The following is a 22,029-nucleotide window of genomic DNA, read 5'->3' as shown; positions in this document are numbered from 1 at the left end:
TGTGCCTGAACTGCAACTTCAAACTGCCTATGAGCCCCTCCCATTATCCCAGAGAGCAGAGGTAGGAAGAGCTTGCTTTGGGGGGCTGGACAGAGGGGTGGGGCATGCAAACAATGTCCTTGGGCACTGGGAAGAGGGGGAGCTCGGCACGAGTGCCAATACTTCGCCAACACTAGACTAGATCTTTTGGGATGATTTCCCACGGCCCTAATTCTTCTTTCTCAGCACTTAAGAGCTGGTCCTAGATTTGTTGGGACAATAACAGTCTTTTTCTCATGTGCTCAGAGGGAGAAAAAGGAATCACCTAGTCCAGAGGTCTAATCACCAAATGCCACAAGCAAGCTGTTTTGATCAGTTTAAAATGGAATTGGGAACATTAGATGATGTTAATTTGTGACTAACTTGCAGTTAATATGTGACCCGTAGGGATTGTTTCTATTTGAATTTGATTCCTCTGATTTAGACTCATGCCCTCATTTTACGGATAAAGAAATGGAGATCCATGGAGGAAAAGGGGCTTTCCCAAGATTTTAGGCCAGATTCTCTGGCCCAAACCAGTGCTCTTTTTCATTACACTCTTTTTGTCTCTGGGGCATTGCTGATGGGTCTTTCTAGCCTCACACTGCTAAATGCCATGTTTCCTTAACCTGCAATCTAACAATAATATAAAACAAAAACATAATATAGTAACTAAGATCAAATACAGAAATACTTTCAAAATTAAGGCTAATTTGTTATAATCTTGCTGTAATGGAATGGGTCCTGCTAATCAATTTAATTTTGCCATTATGATATAAATTCCCTGCTATTTTCATTATTTTCTATTGCTTACATTTGCATAAAATTATTTTAAGGTCATATGGTAAAAGGTAGTGTTGTATGGTGGATAGTGGGCTAATCTTGGCATCAAAAAGGGTTGAGTTCAAGTCCTGCCTCTAATACATACTGGCTATGTGACTCCATACATGAGTATGTTCATTAACCTTTTATTATCCCAGGCAACCGTCTCAGATTATGAACTACAGACAAATTGTTGTGCTGGATTGATGGGGCAGTTTCTATTCTAGGCATTCATTATACAAATGAAATCCCCAGGCACAAACAAAAAAAATAGCTATTTGGGGAAAAAATTAGAAATAGTAGGACTTATTGATATGTGTTCAATGTATAGAAACACTGGAAAACTTCAGGAAAAAAGAAATAATTTAACTCTGGAAGAGGAACAAATATTGAAATGTGGAAACTGCCTGCTACTTGAGGCTGGGTTGGTCAGTTCAAGAATTATGAGTTTCAGCACCAATCAAGTGAATAAACTAAGTCCAATAACAATATGGTGAGCCTTCTAGAATTGGGGATGGGGTGCCAAGAGGCTAAGGAGAGGCAAATAGACCCAGGTTAGAAATGAAATAGATGAAAACTTCTTACATTTGACAAACAGGTCAGTAGTGAGATAGGGTGCTTGTGAGAAGCCTCCACACACTTCCAGCTTGGGCAAGATAGGGAGATCTAGTCCTACCTTCTCCAAATATGAAAACTGAGGAAAAACTGATTATTTTCCTTGCAACAGGTAAGGTCTCACACATATCAGCTGATCATCTTATAGCAACTCTGCTTCATTTAAATCCAATGAATGGGGCTGGTAAGTGGCTCAGTGGAAAGAGAGCCAGGCCTGGAGATGGGAGGTTGTGGGTTCAAATCCTCAGACATTTCCTAGCTATGTGACCCTGGGCAAGTCACTTAACCCCAATTGCCTAGCCCTTACCCCTCTTCTACCTTGGAACTGATACTTAGTATCAATTCTAAGACAGAAGATAAGGGTTTAAAAAATCCAATTCAGGCACAAGTCAAGCCTGTGATGTCATTCATCCTCTTTGAAAATGAAGGATGAACAACAAAAAGAAGAAATGGAGATTTACACTATGTTGACAATGTGCATTTTCTGTCTTCACAACCTTATTATTAAATGTACTTTGTTCCTATGGCCTTATAATGGGTTGACATTAGATTTATAAAAGTCATTAAAATAAAATACACTTTCTATCCACATACTCTTCCTTCCTTCCCCCCTTCCTTCTGTCTCAGAATCAATCCTATGTATTGATTCCTAGGCAGAAGAGTGGTAAGGGATAGGCAAAGGGGGTTAAATGACTCACTCGGTGTCACACAGCTAGGAAGTGTCTGAGGCCAGATTTGAATCCAGGCCTGGTCCTCTATCCACTGAGCCACCTAGTTGCCCCCAAACACTTTTACTTTCAAAGTTGTTTTAATCTATTCCTCCAAAGTGGAAGCAATTTCATTTTTATCTTCCTGTGAATCAAAAAGTGGCAGTTATTATGTTCCCATGATATAGATGAAGACACTGAGGCAATTAAAATGGATTTAAAATGAATTGTCCAATATCAGACAGTAAATCAATGGCAGAACTAGGTTAAGAACTCATGCTTCTTGACTTCTAACTCACTATTTTCCTTTCCACACCAACTACTATAAAAGAGGGTCTTTACTCTCGATGACTGGAGGTATGCATTTTTTGCTCCCAGACTCTGGAGGCACTATGGCTTTAGCAAAGTCAGCTTCTGAGCTCCCCTTACCCAAAATCTCTCCAGAGTAATTGATTGGCAGGATGACAACCAAGGAGGGCACACAAAGAAAGGAGAATAGAAAAATGAGGTGTATCTGGAAATCGAGGTAGATTTTTGCATCATCTCCACACTTCCTAACCAGCTTCTCTTTCCTAGGGGAGACACAAAATGACATTTTTTTAGGAACCAGTATGGTTACAGGTGAAGTGCAAAAGGGCAGGAGTTGGAAAGGAGTGACTGATCCTGACTAATCAGTAGATAATTGAAAAATGTTCCCTTCTCTGAGGCTGGTTTCAAAAACAGAGGAGAAATGAAAATTGAAATACCTCTGATACATACCATCTCACACCTATCAGATTGGCTAAAATGATAAAAGGGCCAAATGACAAATGTTGGAGGGAATGTGCAAAGAACTGGAAAATGAGGAAATGTTCGTCAATTGGGGGATGTTTCACCCAAGGATTTGGGTGAAAAATGCCATCCATCTTCAGGGAAAGAACTGATGGAGCCTGAATGCAGATCGAGACATACTGTATTTCACTTTCTTCTTTTTTTTTGGTTTGAGTTCTCTTCCACAAAATGACTGATGTTGAAAAATGCTTTATATTTGCATATGGAAAATCTATATCAGATTGCTTGCCTTATCATGGAGGCAAAAGGGGAAAGAGGGGGAGAATTTGGCTCAAATTTTAACAAAAACAAAATATAATTGTTTGTACATGTAGTTGAGAAAGAAAAACATTAAAAACAAAGCAAAACAAAAAAGTATAGAGATATAGAGAATTCATTTTGGCTAGAACATATTCATTTTGAGGAGTAATGATGGAAAAGTAGTCTTGAATCATATTGTAGAAGGTCTTTATCACCAGGCTAAGGAGACTGTACTTTATTTGGTATGCAACCTTTTACTAAAATACTCCTATTTAGAATGCAACCTCCCATTAAAATATTCCTCTGATGCCTTTTATGTGGCAAGGTGTTCACTATGGGTACTCTAAGACCCTGACAGAGAAGCATGGGCTCTGTCAAATCCTTCCAAAGCAAAAAAAAAAAAACATTTCGAGTTTAGGACTAATGATTGGTCATCTGTTGCCTAAGAACCAACCTAGCTAAGTTCCAAGAGGTTCAGAAACAGGTTGGCTACTGAATAATGAATATTTTGACCACAAAAACTCTCAAAAACTGTCTACTAATTTTACATGGGTTGTGTATTAGTGGAAGAAGAATTCACAAGGGAAATTTCAGATCCTTTAATAATTGGGAGGTAACAAAACAACTAAGGTTTCTGAGTGATAAAATGATTTGGCGAATAGGAAGAACTGGAGTAAAAAGTGCTGGGAAGTGGGAAGGTTACTGTCATAATCTACAAGAGAGCTAATAGGCATGTGACCTTGGGTTACAGCATTGTGGAGGAAATAGCAAAGATAACATTGAGAATGGGAAGGAAAAGAAGGTCCAGAACAAAGTTTTGGGCAAAGTTTATACCAAACTTATGAAAAAGGAAGGGCAGGTAGATGGCATAGTAGATAGAATACCAGCCTTGGAATCAGGAAAACTTGTCTTCCTGAGTTCAAATCTGGCCTCAGACATTAGCTGTGTGACTCTGGACAAGTCACTTAAACTTGTTTGCCTTAGTTTCCTCATCTGTAAAATGAACTAGAGAAGAAAGTGGCCAACCATTCCAGTATCTTCACCAAGAAAACCTCAAATAGGGTCACAGAGTTGGGCATGACTGAAAAATGAAATAACAACATGAATAGGGAAAGAGAAGATTATAGTAAGGGGCAGCTAGGTGGCTCAGTGGATAGAGAGCCAGGCTGGGAGTTAGGGGAGGTCCTGGATTTCAATCTGGTTTCAGACACTTTCTGGCTGTATGACCCTGGGCAAGTTGCTTAATCCCAATTGCCTAGCCCTTACCTGTCTTCTGCTTTAGAACCAATAGAATTGATTCTAAGTAAGTGCAGGAGCACTTTTTGTTACAACTTTTATTGTAACCAAGAACAAGACACAATTTAAGTATCTATCAATCAGGGAATGGCTGAGTAAATTACTGTATATTAATGTAATGGAATACTATTACATTATAAGAAATGACAAAAAAGATGGAGTCATAGAACCCTAAGAGGGTTTGTTTGTACCAATATAAAATGTGTAGAACCAAAAGGATGATTTATGCAATGACTATAGTAAAGCAAATGAAAACACCTTTTCAAAGACTTAAGAACTTTGATCAATGAAATGACCAAAATTATGACTAGAAGACAGATGGGAGATGTGTATAAAATGAGATGTTAATTGACAGACAGTGAATATGGGAATGTTTTGTTCTACTAGTCTCATTTGCTATAAGAATGGAATTTCATTGGGATGGGATAGGAATTATGGGTAGGGGAGTGTTTATGATATAAAAATGACAGGAAAAATATCAATAAAACATTAAAAATACAAAGGCAGTGTAGATACTGGTGATATTGATGAGCAGGATAGTGATGGTACTACCATGTTAAATTTAATGTTCTAAAAAGTCAAGCTGAGTATAATAGAAATTTATGATTTCACATATAATCTTAGTTTTCTGTTCTGCTCTGCATATGGAAAAGTTTGCGTTTCTTAAGTTCATCATTTTAAAAAAGGAACTAAAAGAAGCCAAAGGAAGTTATTATTCAAAGTATTTTGCACATAGCAAACATTTAATGAATGGCTGATAAACCAATGGAAATCAAAAAGGAAGGGGTGGGCAATGTCTTGGTACCTGAGGCCTAAGATACCATGGATTTCTAAGAATATTCCAGCCTGTGTAACCTTATCTACTATATGCCCACAGGGGAGTTGGAAGATTGGCTAAGAATGTGTTTCCATGGAAACCAATATCATTTGAATCAAGTATCAATATTCATTTAGGTAGAAAAGTTGAGAATGAGGACTAAGAAGAGATCACAGGCTTTGATTCTTAGTATTTTTTTAAACTGTTACTTTCCACCTTAGAATTGATCCTAAGTATAAGTTCTAGAGCAAAAGAATGGTAAGGGCTAGGCAACTGGGGTAAGTGACTTGCTGGGGGCACACAGTCAGGCAGTATCTAAGGTCAAATTTGATCCCAGGACCTCCCGTCTCTAGGCCTGCCTCTCTATCTACTGAGTCACCAAGCTGCCTCCCATAGTAATCTTGAAGAGAAAACAATTATATCATATTATCTGCCTTCTTAGGGAGGAGGAGGGGAGGGAAGAGGGGGATTGTAAAATATCAGAAAATGAATTTTAAAAATTATATAGAATACCACTATTGGATCTGTGTCCTAAAGAGGTAAGAAAAGTGTGACAAGACCTGTTTGTACAGAAATATTTATAGCTGCTCTTTTTGTGGTGGCAAAGGGACGTCCCTCAATTGTGAAATGGCTAAATAAACTGTGGTATATAATGGTGATGGAATACTATTGTGCTATAAGGAATGATGAACAGGATGATTTCAGAAAAAGATGGAAAGACCTACATGAACTGATGCAAAGTGAAATAAGCAGAACCAGGAGATCATTATACACAGTTACTACAATATTGTGGAATGATAGATACAATAGACTTGGCTACCAACAGCAATGTTATGAAGGGAGGAAGACAATATGGATTATATAACTTTGGAAAACTCAAAAATTTTTAAAAATTGTATAGAGACATAATCTGGAAAAATAAAAAAGAAAATATTTAAAATAAATTAAAAAAATGAAGATATTAAAAAAGAGATAGAATAATTCCAGTAGAATCTTTAGCTACATATGGATCATCACTGGTATATTGGGACAGTCTTTATGGACCAAGAACTTTGAGGGTAGATGCCCAACGAAGATAGTACCACCCCAAATGGGCATGGTGGTTGCAGGGACCCCTGATATATGTCATTTCATGTAGTGAAGTCAGCATTTGGAGACTACCTAAGCAGAAAGTCACCCCTAGATTTCAAGAGGGTTTCTCTGTTCTCTCATGCTAAATATAAGTGTTTGATCAACATTATCACCAAACATTTATTAATCCGAGGCCTTCTTCACTCTTGTTCTTGTTGTACTGGCCATTCATTGTAAAATTCTGGAACTGTTTGTAGCTTGTTCACTTCTCATGGTAAAATCATATATTTTTAACATATTACATAAAGCAGACTGTTCTGCAACATAAGGTAAGGAGATTTAATTTCCCAAAGCAACATCCATTATATTCCCATCACCTTATAGTCACTCTATAATACTTCCTCCTTACAAGATCACACTTGTCCAATGGCAAAGAGCATATCTCTGGGAGAAAGAAGGAGAACAGAAGAGGACTCTGGCTCCAAATCCTACATCCTTATCTCAAGGGCCAGATGGCAAAGACTCATAGGAATTGTGTTTTAAAGGAAGTTTTCTGGCAAGGAAAGCCTTGTCAGTCATCAAGTAATCGGGAAATGCTCATCCCCAAAGCTATATAAATAAAAGAGAAAACATAGCCTCTGTCTTTGAGGAATTAACAATCTGATGTCTAGTTGAACCCTAATAAAATGCTCTAAGAACACCTGCAAAGAAAAATACAAAGAAGGGTAAATATGCTTAGTGCGTTTTTGAGGAATCCTGATGCATAAGAAAGTATGACTGATGGAGGTCATTTAAAAGACACTTGGGAAAAAGAATGTTTTGAGTTAAGTTTCGAGAGAGAGGAAGAACACTCATTGATGGATTGAAAGGAAACAATCTAAGAAGTGGGGTGCGTATTATGAAGACCCAGACATCATAAAATCATTGAATTTCAAGTGATAAAGAAATCTTAGAAATCCAGTCCATTTTATAAATGAGAAAAATGAGGCCCATAAAAAGTTAAATGATTTGCCTAGGACCATAATGGTGAACCTATGGCACATGGGCCCAAAAAAGGCATGTAGAGTCCTCTCTGTGAGCATGTCTACAGTCGTTTTTTTTTCTAACTAGAAATCCAGAGGGCTGGGGACAGAACTGTTCCCCTCCCCCTCTCCATGTGCCTGAGGGCACTTCACACACCTCTCTGCCCAGCAGCCCAATGGAAGTACTTTCTTCCTTCTCTATTTGGGGCAAGGCACTGAGGGGGAGGGGACTCATGTGCTGCATGAGGATGCAATGCAGATGGCAGGCTGTTGAGTCTGTGGTGAAGGTGATTCCTGTGGTGGAGTTGGAGAGGAACTAGGTTTGAGGGGAGTATAGCTCACAGTGCGGCACATAGCTGGAGGGGAGCAGAGCTAGAGGAGAGCAGAGTACTTGGGCCACTCTCCTCCTCTTCACAAGCACCTCTCATCACCCCCCCCTGCCCAGCAGCCCAATGGGAGTGCTTCCTCCCTGCCCTGTCTGGGGCAAGGGTGGGGGTGAAGTGAGAAAGGGGTGGGGGTAGGGCATGGGGGACAGAGTGCAGCACTTGGTCTCTGGGGGGTCAGGCACAACACTGGGGAGTGGGGTGGAGTGGGGCCCAGCACTCTGTCTCTAAAAGGTTCATCATCACTGACCTAGGACACCACAGTGGTAAAGCTGATATATTCATGTCTCCTGGCTCTCATTCTAGTGCTTTTCCCAATGTGCCACAGTATGTATGTGTTGACAGGTATAGATAGATAGTACTGCCTGGCTGTGTTTGGGTGAAGTTAAGAATAATGAGAAATTAAGATGGTGAAAAGTGGGGAAAATTCAAGTTATCTCTCCAGAGGCTATAGCTGTTCAGAGATATGAAGAATCACAGAATATCAGAAGGAGCTTGGGAGGGTTTCTAGTCCACCCTGTGCCAGGCATTGTGTCTACACACTGGGGATACAAAGATAAAAGAAAGTCCCTCTTCTCAAGAAGATCAGAGTCTTTTAAGGGAGACAACATGCAAATAAGATGGATACTGAAGAGTTGGAGATTATCCACAGAGGAAGGGCACTGTTTTGAAAAGGGTTTTTGAAAAGGAAAGGCTTCCTATTGAAGGTAGGCTTTTAGTTGTGAATCCTTTTTAAAACACCTCTAACAAGTGATGATCCTCTCTGAAGACCTCAGTGAGGAGGACCCCACTACCCCAAGGGATCTGTGATTGCTAGGAGGCAATAAAAAATTAGTCTCTTCCATTAGTTCTACCCTCTAGGACCAAGTAGACCAAGCTTATTTCCTTTTCAACAATGATAGTCCTTCTAATACTTGAAAACAGATAGATAGCATATGTTCCTTCTCTCAGGCCCACTTTCCTCTGAATTTTAGAACTAGAAGGAGATGTACATTAAATTACTTTTGATGATGGCAATGATTCAGAGATGTCTAAGGCTAATGGTCTAAACAGGTGATGGGAAAACTTTTTAAAGAGGGGGCCAAAGGAAAGGAAATGCTCATCTGTCAGTCTGTTTCTAAGGCAACTCTTTTGAAGTTTCATTGTATTGTATCCTACTCATTGTATTCATCAGATTAGGAATAATGTCAGCATAGCTGGATAGAACATTTCAGGGCACAGCATCTGGCCTGCTGGCTGTAGTTTGCCCATCACTAGTCTAAAGGAATGGTAGAAGAAACTGTTATCTCATGTCTGGGGGTCTGTTTCATGAAGATTAGGATAGAGCCTATAAGCTAATTTACTTCTGCCCAGTATTGCCTAAGGTAGAGGAGGTTCCATAATTCAGGGTCCAAACACAAGCAGTAGGCTACTTATGTAGGGAGTTCCAATAGCTGATGCAGGGCCAGAGGCTTTGAATCACTTCTTCTATTCCCAGGAGTATGCTGGTGAATGTTTAATAACCATGATATACTTTTTTTAAAAATTTTAAACCCTTAACTTCTGTGTATTGACTTATAGGTGGAAGATTGGTAAGGGTAGGCAATGGGGGTCAAGTGACTTGCCCAGGGTCACACAGCTGGGAAGTGTCTGAGGCCAGATTTGAACCTAGGACCTCCTGTCTCTAGGCCTGGCTCTCAATCCACTGAGCTACCCAGCGGCCCCCCATGATATACTTTTAAGCTTAATCTGCCTTACTAACATTTTTTCTATCACATCTATAAGTCTAAATAATCAAAAAAACAATAAATCAAACCATGATTAGGAGTGTTTGCTAATTTGCTAATAAATTGCTAATCCAAAGCATTCATCCTATAAATTGAACAATCACCTCTTAGGAGCTGACTCCATTATAGCCTTGCCTGACCATTCCCTTCTTCCCCAAGTCACATTGCCTCCACCCAGAGCTCAGGGTAAAGCTACTTACTTCATGAGTACAGTGTTAACGAACCAGGAAAAGTAGCCCTGAGAGAAAAATGGAGAAGAGGAGAGTGAGTAAGCACACTGTTAGGGATGTCCTTAGTTCCCAGGTATATAGGCATGCTTCCAGGACCTTGAGAAACACTAAGGGCATGTGCCCTGACTCTACCCCAAATAATAATTCTATCCACATGGAGTCATCAGATATTATAAAAACTAAATCCTTTCTTTCATTCAGAGAATATATGAATAACGTGTATGAATATATGTACACACATACACACATGCACACACATGCACAGAGTATCATAGGTCTATAGTTTGAAAAGATCCAGAGGCCATCTAGTCCAACCTTCTAATTTAACAAAGGAGGAAACTGAGTCTCAAAGAAGCTAAATGACTTGACCAGGTTCATATAGGTAGAGTGTCACCTACATGTTTTGATTCCAGAGTTAGTGTTTTCTCTCTATACACATAGCAGAAAGCACACACAACTGCATATACAAAACTTAGAAACACATAGATGAAGCCTTGTATATCATAGGTACACATGAGTCTTGTGGCTGGCCATACACTTGAATGTCACCTAACAAATGTAATTAGGAAATATTTAACAAAACAAAAATACAATAGAATATTTAGGGCAGCTAGATGGTACGGTAGATAGAGGGCCAGGCCTAATGTCAGGAAGACTCATCTTCATGAGTCCAAATCCAGGCTCAGACACTCACTAGCTGTGTGACCTTGGGCAACTCATTTAACACTGTTTGCTTCAGTTTCCTCATTTCCAGGACCTCTCATCTCCATGCCTGGCTTTCTATCACCGTGTTTCCTAGCCACCTCCCTTTATGTATTGTTTAGTGACTCTATTTGAGTTTGACATCCCTGATTAATACCATAATACAGTTACATACATTGTGGGGTATATATATACCCCACAATGTATGTAACTGTATATATATACAGGTTTGTGAACTCATATGTGTTTTCATTCATTCATTTACTGAGTATGTACTATGTTCTGGGCACTATACTAGGGATACGAGGGGATATGGAGAAGAATGACAGCCCTTGATCTCACAGAATTTATATTTTGCATTCATATTCCATCTTGGTCTTTGAAAAAAAGGACAAAACAACAATAGCAGTAACAGCAACATAGAGTGGATAGTACAGTCTCACATGTATGTTGTGAGAAAAAATTGATATCAGGGGAAGCTAGGTGGCTCAATGGATACAATGACTTATTATCTATTCTTCCTCCCTCCACAACCTTTCATGTTGTTGAGGATCAACTCAAGTGCCTGCTCTATGAAAATTCTGATATAATTAATCCTACCATAACATAATCAGTAACCATCTGTATTCATTATGGGTACATGTCCTATCATAGTTATTCAGTCTGGTCTTTGTTGCCCTCTCCAAAATGGCTTCCACCTACTTTCCTAATCTTTTCCATGTTACTCCCTACAAGTGTTCTCTGGTCTGTGCAAACTCGCATGCTACTTTTTTCCTACTTCTGGGATTTGTTCCCTGTTGAGAGAATCACTAATTCCCTTTAAAAGATAGCTCATGTGGCACCTCCCAAGACCTTTCTGTAACATCCCCCAGTTGTTGGTTTTGTCTCCACCTTGAAATTGTTTTGAATATAATTTGTATTTGCTTATCTGTGGGCATTTACATCCTGAATCCTCAGTAGCATATAAACTTCTTGATGGAGGACCATTTTCCTCATTGTTTTGCATCTTCAGCACCTAGGACAGTGCCTTATTCACAGTAGGTACTAAATAAATGTTTCGATGAATCAAATTGATTAGTTGTCTTGGAACTTTCCCCAGAAGGAGGGACTATGTGAGATATATTTGAGTTTTTCCCATAGCACTGGGCACATGAAAAAATGTTTGCTGAATAAGGGAATACATTTTCCTCTGGTGATTTTTACATGCTTGTTTTATCTAGTCAATTTGGATGCAAGTTCTTCAAGGGAAGGAAGTATAGCTTCTAGGACAATGAACCAGAGTAGGTGCTTGGCATATGGAGGAGACTTAATAAAATGTTTGCTGAATTGAAATGATTCAATGTGTTCATCTTCCAGGTGACATATAAACACAGAGAAGGGAATGTGCATAGACAAATATCCATTTACTTATGATAGGCAAATAAATATCATGTATAAATGAAATAGGTCACATATTCAGTCCTGGCTCAACTCATTTTCTAAATTGTTGCCCCAACACACACACACACACACACACACACCCCTAGGTGCCTTGCCAACTTAGGGATGACTCCACCCCATGATCTCCTGACTAGTTGGTGAGCCTTCTGGTTGAGATCACCATTTCTTAAGAGGCCTCAACCATGTTATTCACTTTACTTCTAACTCAACTCATTCTCCAGATTACTATGCATACTTCAGGGCCTTGTTTTGATAGGGTGCCCACTCCTTTTTTCCAGTTCCTTTTTATGTTTTGTCTTTCTCTATTAGAATGAAAATTCCTTGATGGTAAGAACACAATGGAAACTTGCTTCTGAGCATCTAATGAGAAATCTGACCACAGGAATGGAATCCTCACTCTAGTATGTATCTCCCTCACCCAGACCAGCTCCCCCACCAATTACTTACATTATCTCCTCCCTGTTCCTCCAGAGAATCCTCAATTGGGGAAATCTTTTCACTTTGCTCTCCATAGAACATTGAGATTAGGCTAGCCCTAGAAAAAGAGGTGGAGAAGAAGAGATGAGGAAGAGAGGAGGAAAGAAAAGAGATGTCTATCAGTTGTAGTCTGGTCCCTTGGCCAGTTATTCCACTTACCATGTTCACCTTTTTCTTCTTATCTGAAGTAAGGAATTTTTTTTAGTTCCTATACCAGCAGTGGGTAGAATACCAGGCTTGGAGTCAAGAAGACTTATCTTCCTGAGTTCAAATCTGGCTTCAGATTTTTACTATCTGTGTGATTTCTAGGTAAGTCACAACCTTGTTTGCCTCAGTTTCCTCATTTGTCAAATGAGTTGGAGAAGAAAGTGGCAAACCAATCCAGAAAAATCCAAAAGAGGTCACAAAGAATCAGACATGACTGAACCCAAAATAGCAGCAGTGGAGTTTTCTTAGCTTGTTAATTGCGGAAATGACCACAGAGCCTGGATTTGAGGTCAGGTCCATCTGACTCCAAATCCAGGATTCTGTTACTCACTAGCTATGATCATGGAGGTAGTCACTTCACCTCTGCACTAGTTTCCTCCTTTTTAAGATAAAAAACTGGGACTATGTAACCTCTAAGATCCATTCCAGCTTTATATCTATGTCTCTGCAAATTCTAGATCCAAAAAATAATGACTTGGATGATCAGGTAACAAGAGTCTCAAAAGTATGGAGATGATGCAAGCTGGGTTAGACGGATCTCTCTCTCAAAGGGAAAAGCTTGTGTTTTGGGGGGTGGGGGAAATTGAGGGGAGGGCAGGTAACACATAGAAATAACTAGAACAGATAACTCCATGAGTATAGCCCTTGAAACAAAAGGAATTCTATGAATCCCTTTATCTTTAACTGACATACTCAAGTTGGTATATTCAAAGACCCTGGAGATCTGCTTGCCCTAGATTGATGCATATATAAGAGGCTCTAAACTCCATTTATTTACCTCAGGATAAGATCACAGGGACCTTTCCCTTCTTGAGCCACCCCAAATAGGTCTATCAGATGGATTTCCTATTGTTTGTACATAGTTGTTTGCATATAGTCTCCCCTATTAGATTTTGAACTCCTTTAGGATGGGGATTGTCTTTTGTCTTGGTTTTCCTACCACAGTGCATGGCATATAGTGGACACTTAATAAATGCTTACTGACTAACATGAATGGCTTCAACTTCTTGAACTAAACTCAGATTGGTACTCACAGATGACTGCGAGATGAAACCGCATATCTTCTTGTATCTCTTCTTTTTAATGAGTATTTCACTAGTAGTTTATATACTATAAGTAAACACTGTAGTTTTGGTTAGATGTGGATATGACTGTGTGTGAGATCCAGAACTTAACCAATGCAGAGGATTAAAGGACTTTTTTTGTCCTCTAAGTTAACCAGTTAATCATTTAAATTTAGATTTCTGTTGGAAGTTCTTGAAGAAGTAAAAAGAGTCAATATCCATATATATCAATATTTCACACACTGTGAAATGAGGACAAGATCTCAGGCATGTCTAAGCTTTTGAAATGTAATTTCCCTCACCTCTAGAGAATGAACTGACAAATAGAAACAAGCAACACACATCTATCTATCTATCTATCTATCTATCTATCTATCTATCTATCTATCTGCCTTCCTGCCTCCCTGCTTGCCTGCCTGCCTGCCTGTCTGTCTATCTATCTATCTATATGTTACTAGTTGTTTTTTTTGTCAATTGATGCATTTTCTATTGTGAAGAAGGAGGAAGATACACAGAAACTTTAATGTAAAAACAAATAAATAAAAATACATTTAAAACAATTTAATTTCCCCACATGGAGCTATTCATTTAAGGTTTTTCAGCTGGTTGATCAATTTGGAATATGATGGGGACAGTCACATCAAGGAGAAATCAAGGCACATATGTAGGCTTGTTGGATGGATTTGGGTCTTACCTATCATTATCTGCCAGCAGACCTAAGCGTCCATAGTCCCAGGCTGCTTTTCGGAGGAAGGCGTAGACAAAAATAGCAATCTGAAGTTGGGAAGAAAAGTGAGTCAAGTCCAGCTTCCTACTCCTTTCTTTGCCCTTTGATAGACAGACTAGATAGATAGACTAGATAGAGTCCTGATGGCACTCTATCTAGAGGCTTTTTCCTGGAGTGAAAAGTAGTTCCTATGTATGGAGACTATCACTCTAACCCTTTGACAGTCAGGAACAGGATCTTTAGCTGATTCAAAAAAGAAAGGAAGCAAGGCTTTGGTCCAAGAGCATTGGCCTGGAAGTTAGGAGACTAGGTGTACACTCAATTCTACCACTCATTTTTGTTATCTATAAAGGAGAAAAACAACTAAGATCATAGATTTAGAGCTGTAAGGGACCTTTTAGGTCCCTGAGTCCTTAGTTTTTAAGGAGAGGAAAAGTCCTTCATTTTACAGATGAGAAAACCGAGTATGAGAAGGGTTAAGTGATTGGCCCAGGGTCATAAAGCTTTTCTGAGGCAGGATTTGAACTTGGGTCTCCTGACTCCAAATACAATAGTCTATTCACTATGTTGTACTGGTTTTAAAATTTGGGGTTTTAGGCTAGATGACTTCGACAGTCTCTTTCAGTAGCTGTGATACTAATTGGCTAAGTGACTTTGGCTAAGTGACTTCACCATTTAAGCTTCAGTTTCCTCCTGTGTAAAAATGAGAATAGTATTATCTGTCCTGCCTACCTTCAGAATTAATGTTGTAAGGATCCAATGAGATGATGAACTTTGTAATTGGACTGGTAGACAAGAGGCCTTGGTTTTTATTTTAGCTAGTTGTTTGACCATGAACATACTAATCAATCCTTCTGTGCCTCAGTTTACTCATCTAAAATGATGGAGTTGAAAGAGAAGATCTTTATTATCCCTTTCCAAATATAACCTTAAATGATTTCCTAAACCTTTTGCTAAGCTGTTATTCTACCTCACACTTTTATCTGGAGTGAAGTTCCACTATGGGAATAAGATTGGCCCCCACATTTGTCCATTCAAAGGGAAATTAAAGATACCTTCACCTGTCCTCCTCATCAACAAAGAGGCATCTTTGGGGTAGGTGTGAGATTGACTGAGTATTTAGTAGCATCATAAAGTGCTCTGAGATCTTTAACTGAAAGTTACCAAAGAAGCATTCTTTATAGAGATATTAAAGAGGAGAGAAGAAAAGGAAGACACAGGGAGAGAAGAGGGCATTGGCAGGTGGTTAAAAGAATAAAGAAAAGGAGGAAGAGTGGTCAGATGGACAGAGCACACTATCTGGAGTTGGAATTGGAAAAATCAGAGTTCCAATTCCTCCTCTGTCAATTGTTACATGTGTGACCTTTGTTAAATCACTTGGCCTCTTTGGGTGTCAGCTTCTTCATCTATAAAATGAGGGGTCTGGACTACATGGTAACTAAAGGCTCTCTCAGCTCTAAATTTATGCTCTTGTGATCTTTTGATTCTATGAACTTGAGTGCCCACTATTCCTCTCCTTCTTGGACTCCCAGACAGTTTTGTAACCTTGGCTATCCACCAATTGGTTTCGATATAGCTGTGACCAGGACTCCCTCTAGAGTCATTTTCTTTTATCTCCATAACCTGCCAATGACTTACCAACCAGAAGGTGACGTTCAAGGCGAACACAACAGGTATTCCACCAAAGGCATACTCCATCAAGACAGAATCCCTAAAGTGTAAGCAATTCGCTTTTGAGCTCTTGTTCATTCTTTCTACTACATACAGGATATCCATGGGCATAGTGTTATGGCTTGCTGAGTCTGAGACCATTTTGCCAAGGTTGGGTTCCTCCTCACTCTGTGAAACAAAAGACTAGAGAGGAAAGAAAGTCGGATTAGTTGAAATCCATAGCCAGGACATCTTCCACAATGCCAGGTTTCATACCCTATCTCCTAAAAGAGCAGATTACCCAAGGGCTTCCAAGGCTAAACATACCTGGTTGCCTTTGTAGACAGCTCAATCCTCAACCCTAACCCTCCCAAAGCTCAAGACCCAATGTGGGGTGGGGGAAGGACAGGGAAATGACATCTTATATACCAGTTATGCAAATCATCACCAGCTCGAGATCCTAAAAGAAAACAACATGTAAGCAAGCATTCTGATCACATATCAAAAGCTCCATGAGTTTACATGTTGATCACCAAGGCAAATTTATGACTTAGTGTTCAAGTTTTAAACAGTTGGGTAGGGCTCAGGGAGCTATGTGACTTTCCCCATAGTCCCCCCAGCTACTATCAGAAAAAAAGATTTATACCCAGGTCTTCCTGATTCCAAGTGCAGCAGCAGCCTATCCAGAGCTTCTCTCTCAAGTATTTAGGTAAGAATTAAATATTGAGTACATGCTAGTTAGCATCATCCTTTAAAATACCAAAGATGCTCTATTTTAAAGTAAGATGGGTTGCAAAAATATTATAGTGGGCTGGTAGATATTTGAACCTATCTGCAAGCATGTTCTATCCCTATTAAGTTTCGCTCTGGATCCTACTCCGCCTTCATTCCTATTTTGTATAAAACTGTTTTGGAAAGGAAAAGAAAAATATCAAATTGACTTTCTTTTTAAAAGAAACATGGTTTATTTGCACACAACTGAATTGAGAGCTCATTAATGCCCTTGAAGAGAAGTAGTTTGTGTGTGTGTGTGTGTATAATAAAAAATGGTGAGAATTAGAATTGGTCTCCCTTATTATAGTATTGAAATGAAGTCTAATTAATTTATCAAGTCATGTTCATGCCCTGATTTTATCCATATGTATCTATCAATAAACATTGTGATACTCAGAGGGAAAAAAGAAATAATATTACTTTACCTATACATAAAAGTCTGGCCTACTTTTATTCAAGGAAATCAAGGTTAGCCATATGAAGGACACCAGGAAACATTCAACCCACTGAGGGGTTCCTTTTTGAAGGAAACAAGACCCTTGAGGAAAACTAGGGAACTGCTAGATGACCTTCTAGCAGAATAACTGCTAGAAGAAAGTGTCTCACTAAGGACTTAGATAATGTCCAGAGACTTAGGTCAGCCATACTTTGAGGTAAGGGCAGATGGAGAGGCTGGAAAAAAAAATAAGGTTTTCATATTTAAGTGTAGTAAAAAGAGAACTCTCTGGGCTACAGGTGGAAAATGGTCTCTTGGACTGGGGATTAGAAGTGAATGAAGGGAGCAGCTGGGTGGCTCAGTGAGTTAAGAGCCAGGTGAAGTCCTGGGTTCAAATCTGACCCCAGATACTTCCTAGCTATGTGACCCTGAGCATGTCATTTAACCCCCATTGCCTAGCTCTTACCACTCTTCTGCCTTGGAACCAAAAACCTTATTTTTTTCAGCCTCTCCATCCTCAAGGGTCTTGCTTCCTTCAAAAAGAAACCCCTCAGTGGATAGTAGCTAGTGTCTGTGGGGGACTGATCTTGTCCAATTATTAGGGGAACTAATGTGGATAATTGTTAGTTTTTTGTTAAATTCCAGGAAGCTTTTGTTTTGTAGCTTCTAAGGACTTGAAATCTTTTTTTTTTTTTAATCCTTTACCTTCTGTCTTAGAAATGATGGCAAAGTATTGGTTTTTAGGTCAGAAGAGCAGAAAGGTTGAGACAATGGGGGTTAAGTGACTTGCCCAAGGTCATACAGCTATGAAATGTGTGAAGCCAGATTTGAATCCAGTACATTTTGTCTCCAGGTTTGGAGTTCTAGCCACTGTTTAACTGGCTGTCCCCAGTCATCAGTTTCTTTAAGACTCGATTTATTTAGATGAGACATATAGGTGGCATGTTGGATAGAGAGCCAGGCTAGCCATGTGACCTTGGGAAAGTCACTTAACCCCATTTGCCTCAGTTACTCATCTGCAAATGAGCTGGAGAAAAAAAATAGCAAATGACTCTAGTATCTTTGCCAAGAAAATCTCAAAAATTGGGTCAAGAGGAATCAGACACGACTGAAAAAGAACAATATAAACTTTGATGATAATGATTATGCCAATATGGCAAGGAATCATGGAATACCAGGATTTCAAAAAAGCCAAAAACTTCAGGGGAACCCTTATACTCATCAAACAGGCAAGGGCTTCAATATTCATGGCTGACAGAGTTATGAAAAAATAGGCACGCTAATTCACTGACAGTGGAGGCTTGAACTAGTTTATTTTCAAAAGCAATATGGAATTATTGGGAAAAAGTTACAAAATTGTAAAAAAATATTACACCTCAACAATCATTTTTTGTATGACACTTTTCTAATCCCCATAGCTATCAATAATGTCTTTTCTCTCTTTACTCCTTCTTAACTCTTTTCTAAATGCCTTTAGATGTATATGCTGTTTTCATGGAGAGGATATAAATTCCTTGAGGTGATGGACTATTTAATCTTTGTTTCTGTTTCCAAGGTGCCTGGCACATAGCCTGCACATAATAAATGTTTTGATTGAATGAATTCTGAAGCAGATAGTACAAGTGTTTTTCTCCCCATTTTATAGATGAGAAAACAAGAAGTGCTAAAACTAAGAGATCTTTTAGGTGAGATTGCAGAACCCTTGCTGATTCTGTCAGTAATCTTTGCAAAATTATAATGATTATACCTAGCATTTATGTGACTAGTTTTGGAAAGAACTTTACATGTTATTTCATTTTATCCCTTGAACAACCCTGGAAAGTGGGTGCTATTATTGTCCCAATTTTACAGATGAGAAAACTAAGGCTGACTAAGCCTTGCTTGGCTTCACATAGCTAGTAAATGTCTAAGGGCAAATTTGAACTCGGGTTTTTCTTTCTCCAGGTAGAGGGATGTGGGGAGTGCTTAAAAAATATGCTTAACTTTTCTGGGTTAAGATGGCGGCAGAGTAAAAAGCAGCTCTTAACCTCTCCTGACCGAAACACACAAGACTCCTCAAGGGGACATAAAAACAAGTCCAGACGAACAGAGGAACCCCACAACAGGGTGCAGCGTGGAAGGTACGTGGAATCGGGATATTTCCAAGCTATAAAGGGGTGAAACAGCTCTCACTAAATCGCAGGCTGAGCAACCACCCCACCCCACCCCCTCCACACACACCACCTATAGCGCCGAAGCCAGCTAAAAAGAAATAGAGCAAGTTTGGGGCACCCATCAAGTCACTGGCAGCTCCAGGGACTGTTCCTGAGAACAGAAAGATTTGGGACCCCAAAAAGCTAAAGAACGCACACAAACTCTGAGCGCAGGCGCAGGGCACAGAGCGCGGGCGCAGGGCGCAGAGCGCGTGTGCAGGGTGCAGAGCGCCAGCGCAGGGTGGAGGCGTGGGTGGAGGCAGACACAGCCACAAGCTAAAGCTCTGAAACCCTGAGTGGGGAACCAGTGCAGACGGGTATACGACTGTGGAAGCAGCACCCTGAGACTTGTAAAGGAACCTCCGGCAGAGGATCAAGCAAAGGGATCCACCAGGGGGCTTGACCTTGGAAAAAACCAGACCTCAGACCTCAGGAGCCAAAAGACCGCGGACAGACCCTGAGCACGAGGATAAAGCTGAGAAGCTGCTGGGCTAATGATGGCTACCCAGACTCAGGAAGTTCAGAAGAGAAAGATTAACAACAAGGAAAAAAAGTCTTTAACACTCGACAACTTTTACACAGAGAAAATCCAGACAACCGAGCAAACAGAGGAGAACAAACAAGCATCCAGACCCACCTCAAATAAGGAAAATGGGTCACAAGCTATGGAAGAGTTCAAAACTGAGATTTTGAGGAAAATGGAAGAGATCTGGCAAGAAAATAACAGTTTAAAAGGTAGAATCTTGCAATTGGAAAGTGAGGCTCAGAAATCAAATGAACTGATAAGCAAATTGAACACCAGAAATGACCAGAGCGAAAAGGAAAACCAGAAGATTATAGCCGAAAACCAAAAGATTATAGCTGAAAACCGAAAGATCATAGCCCAAAACCGAAAGATTATAGCCGAAAACCAATCCCTAAAGGCTAGAATTGAGCAATTAGAAGCTAATGATCTCGCAAGACAACAAGAACAAATAAAACAAAGTCAAAAGACTGAAAAAATAGAAGGAAACATGAAATATCTCAATGAAAGAGTGACAGACCAAGAAAACCGGTCTAGAAGAAACAATTTGAGAATAATTGGTCTTCCAGAAAAACCAGAAATTAATAGAAACCTGGACTCCATACTAAAATAAATTATTCAGCAAAATTGCCCTGAAGTCCTACAACAAGAGGGTAATGTAGACATTGAAAGGATCCATAGAACACCCAGGACATTCGATCCAGATAAGAAAACGCCCAGGAATATAATTGCCAAATTCAAGAGCTTTCAAGCAAAAGAAAAAATCTTACAAGAAGCCAGAAAGAGACAATTCAAATATCAAGGAACACCAATCAGGATCACACAGGATCTGGCAGACTCCACGCTAAAAGACCATAAGGCTTGGAATATGATATTAAGAAAGGCAAGAGAGCTGGGCCTGCAACCACGGATCAACTACCATCAAAATTGACTATATATTTCCAGGGGAAAGTATGGGCATTCAACAAAATTGAAGAATTCCAAGTATTTGCACAGAAAAGACCAGGGCTAAATGGAAAGTTTGATATCCAACCACAAAAATCAAGAGAAACATGAAAAGGTAAATAAGAAACAGAGGGGTAAGAAAGAAAACTTATAATTTTTAAATTTGCCTTTTTAAGGGCCTCAGTAAGATCTAATTATCTGTATTCCTATGTAGAGAAATGTTATGTATAATTCTCTGTAGTGAACTCTATTCACTATTATAGTATTCACTATTATAGTAATCAGAAGAATAATTCACAGGGTGAGGGTGGAACACTAAATAATCTAAAATGACATGGGGGATGGGAAAGAGGGGGTGAATAGTAGGGGACACCAAGAGAAACTTGAGTGAATAAGAAAAATAGGATATTCTATTACACACAAAGAGAGCATGGGAAGGAGAGGGGACAAATACTATTATAAGAAGGAGAGGAAGAGAGCATTAAGAGGTAATAATCAAACCTTACTCTCAGTGTAATCAACCCAGAGAGGGAAGAGTAGCTATACTATCCATTGGGACATAAAACTCTTATCTAACCCTTCTGAGAAAGTCAGAAGGGATAAACCAAGGGGAGCAGAGGAGTGGGGAGGTCAAAAAAAGGGAGGGGAGAGGAAGGGGGAGGGAATTCATAAGGCCTTTAAAAACAAAAAGAGGGGGGGGGAATTTTTTTTTTTAGAAAGGGAAGTTAATCAATGGGGGGGATAAGGGATAGTGGCTTAATAGCAAACCACTGGTTTAAAAGGAAATAGTATAAGAAAAAGGGGGTAGGAATAGGGGAGGATACGAAAATGTCAGCAAATGCACTACTGATGATTATAACTCTGAATGTGAATGGGATGAACTCGCCCATAAAACGGAAGCAAATAGCAGAGTGGATTAGAAACCAAAATCCTATCATATGTTGTCTACAAGAAACACATATGAGACGGGTGGACATACACAAGTTTAAGGTTCAGGGCTTGAGCAAAATCTTTTGGGCGTCAAATGAGAGAAAGAAGGCAGGAGTGGCTATTATGATTTCTGACAAAGCCAAA

At 39.5% G+C, this 22,029-nt stretch overlaps 1 protein-coding gene across 1 annotated transcript in view; it reads right to left on the bottom strand.

Annotated features, from left to right (window-relative positions):
- Positions 1 to 22,029, bottom strand: part of TMEM63C (transmembrane protein 63C) — a 111,296-nt gene that overhangs the window by 40,664 nt on the left and 48,603 nt on the right. Inside the window, exons 2-6 of the mRNA XM_044662106.1 lie at positions 16,074 to 16,289; positions 14,403 to 14,482; positions 12,408 to 12,495; positions 9,789 to 9,826; positions 2,592 to 2,734 (exon numbers count right to left, since the gene is read on the bottom strand). Of these exons, the coding sequence (XP_044518041.1) occupies positions 2,592 to 2,734; positions 9,789 to 9,826; positions 12,408 to 12,495; positions 14,403 to 14,482; positions 16,074 to 16,289 (565 nt within the window). The remainder of the gene's footprint in view (positions 1 to 2,591; positions 2,735 to 9,788; positions 9,827 to 12,407; positions 12,496 to 14,402; positions 14,483 to 16,073; positions 16,290 to 22,029) is intronic.

Source organism: Gracilinanus agilis, chromosome 2, assembly GCF_016433145.1.
Source record: "Gracilinanus agilis isolate LMUSP501 chromosome 2, AgileGrace, whole genome shotgun sequence".
Taxonomy (NCBI): Eukaryota; Metazoa; Chordata; class Mammalia; order Didelphimorphia; family Didelphidae; genus Gracilinanus; species Gracilinanus agilis.
This window is presented reverse-complemented; position numbering and strand designations above follow the sequence as displayed.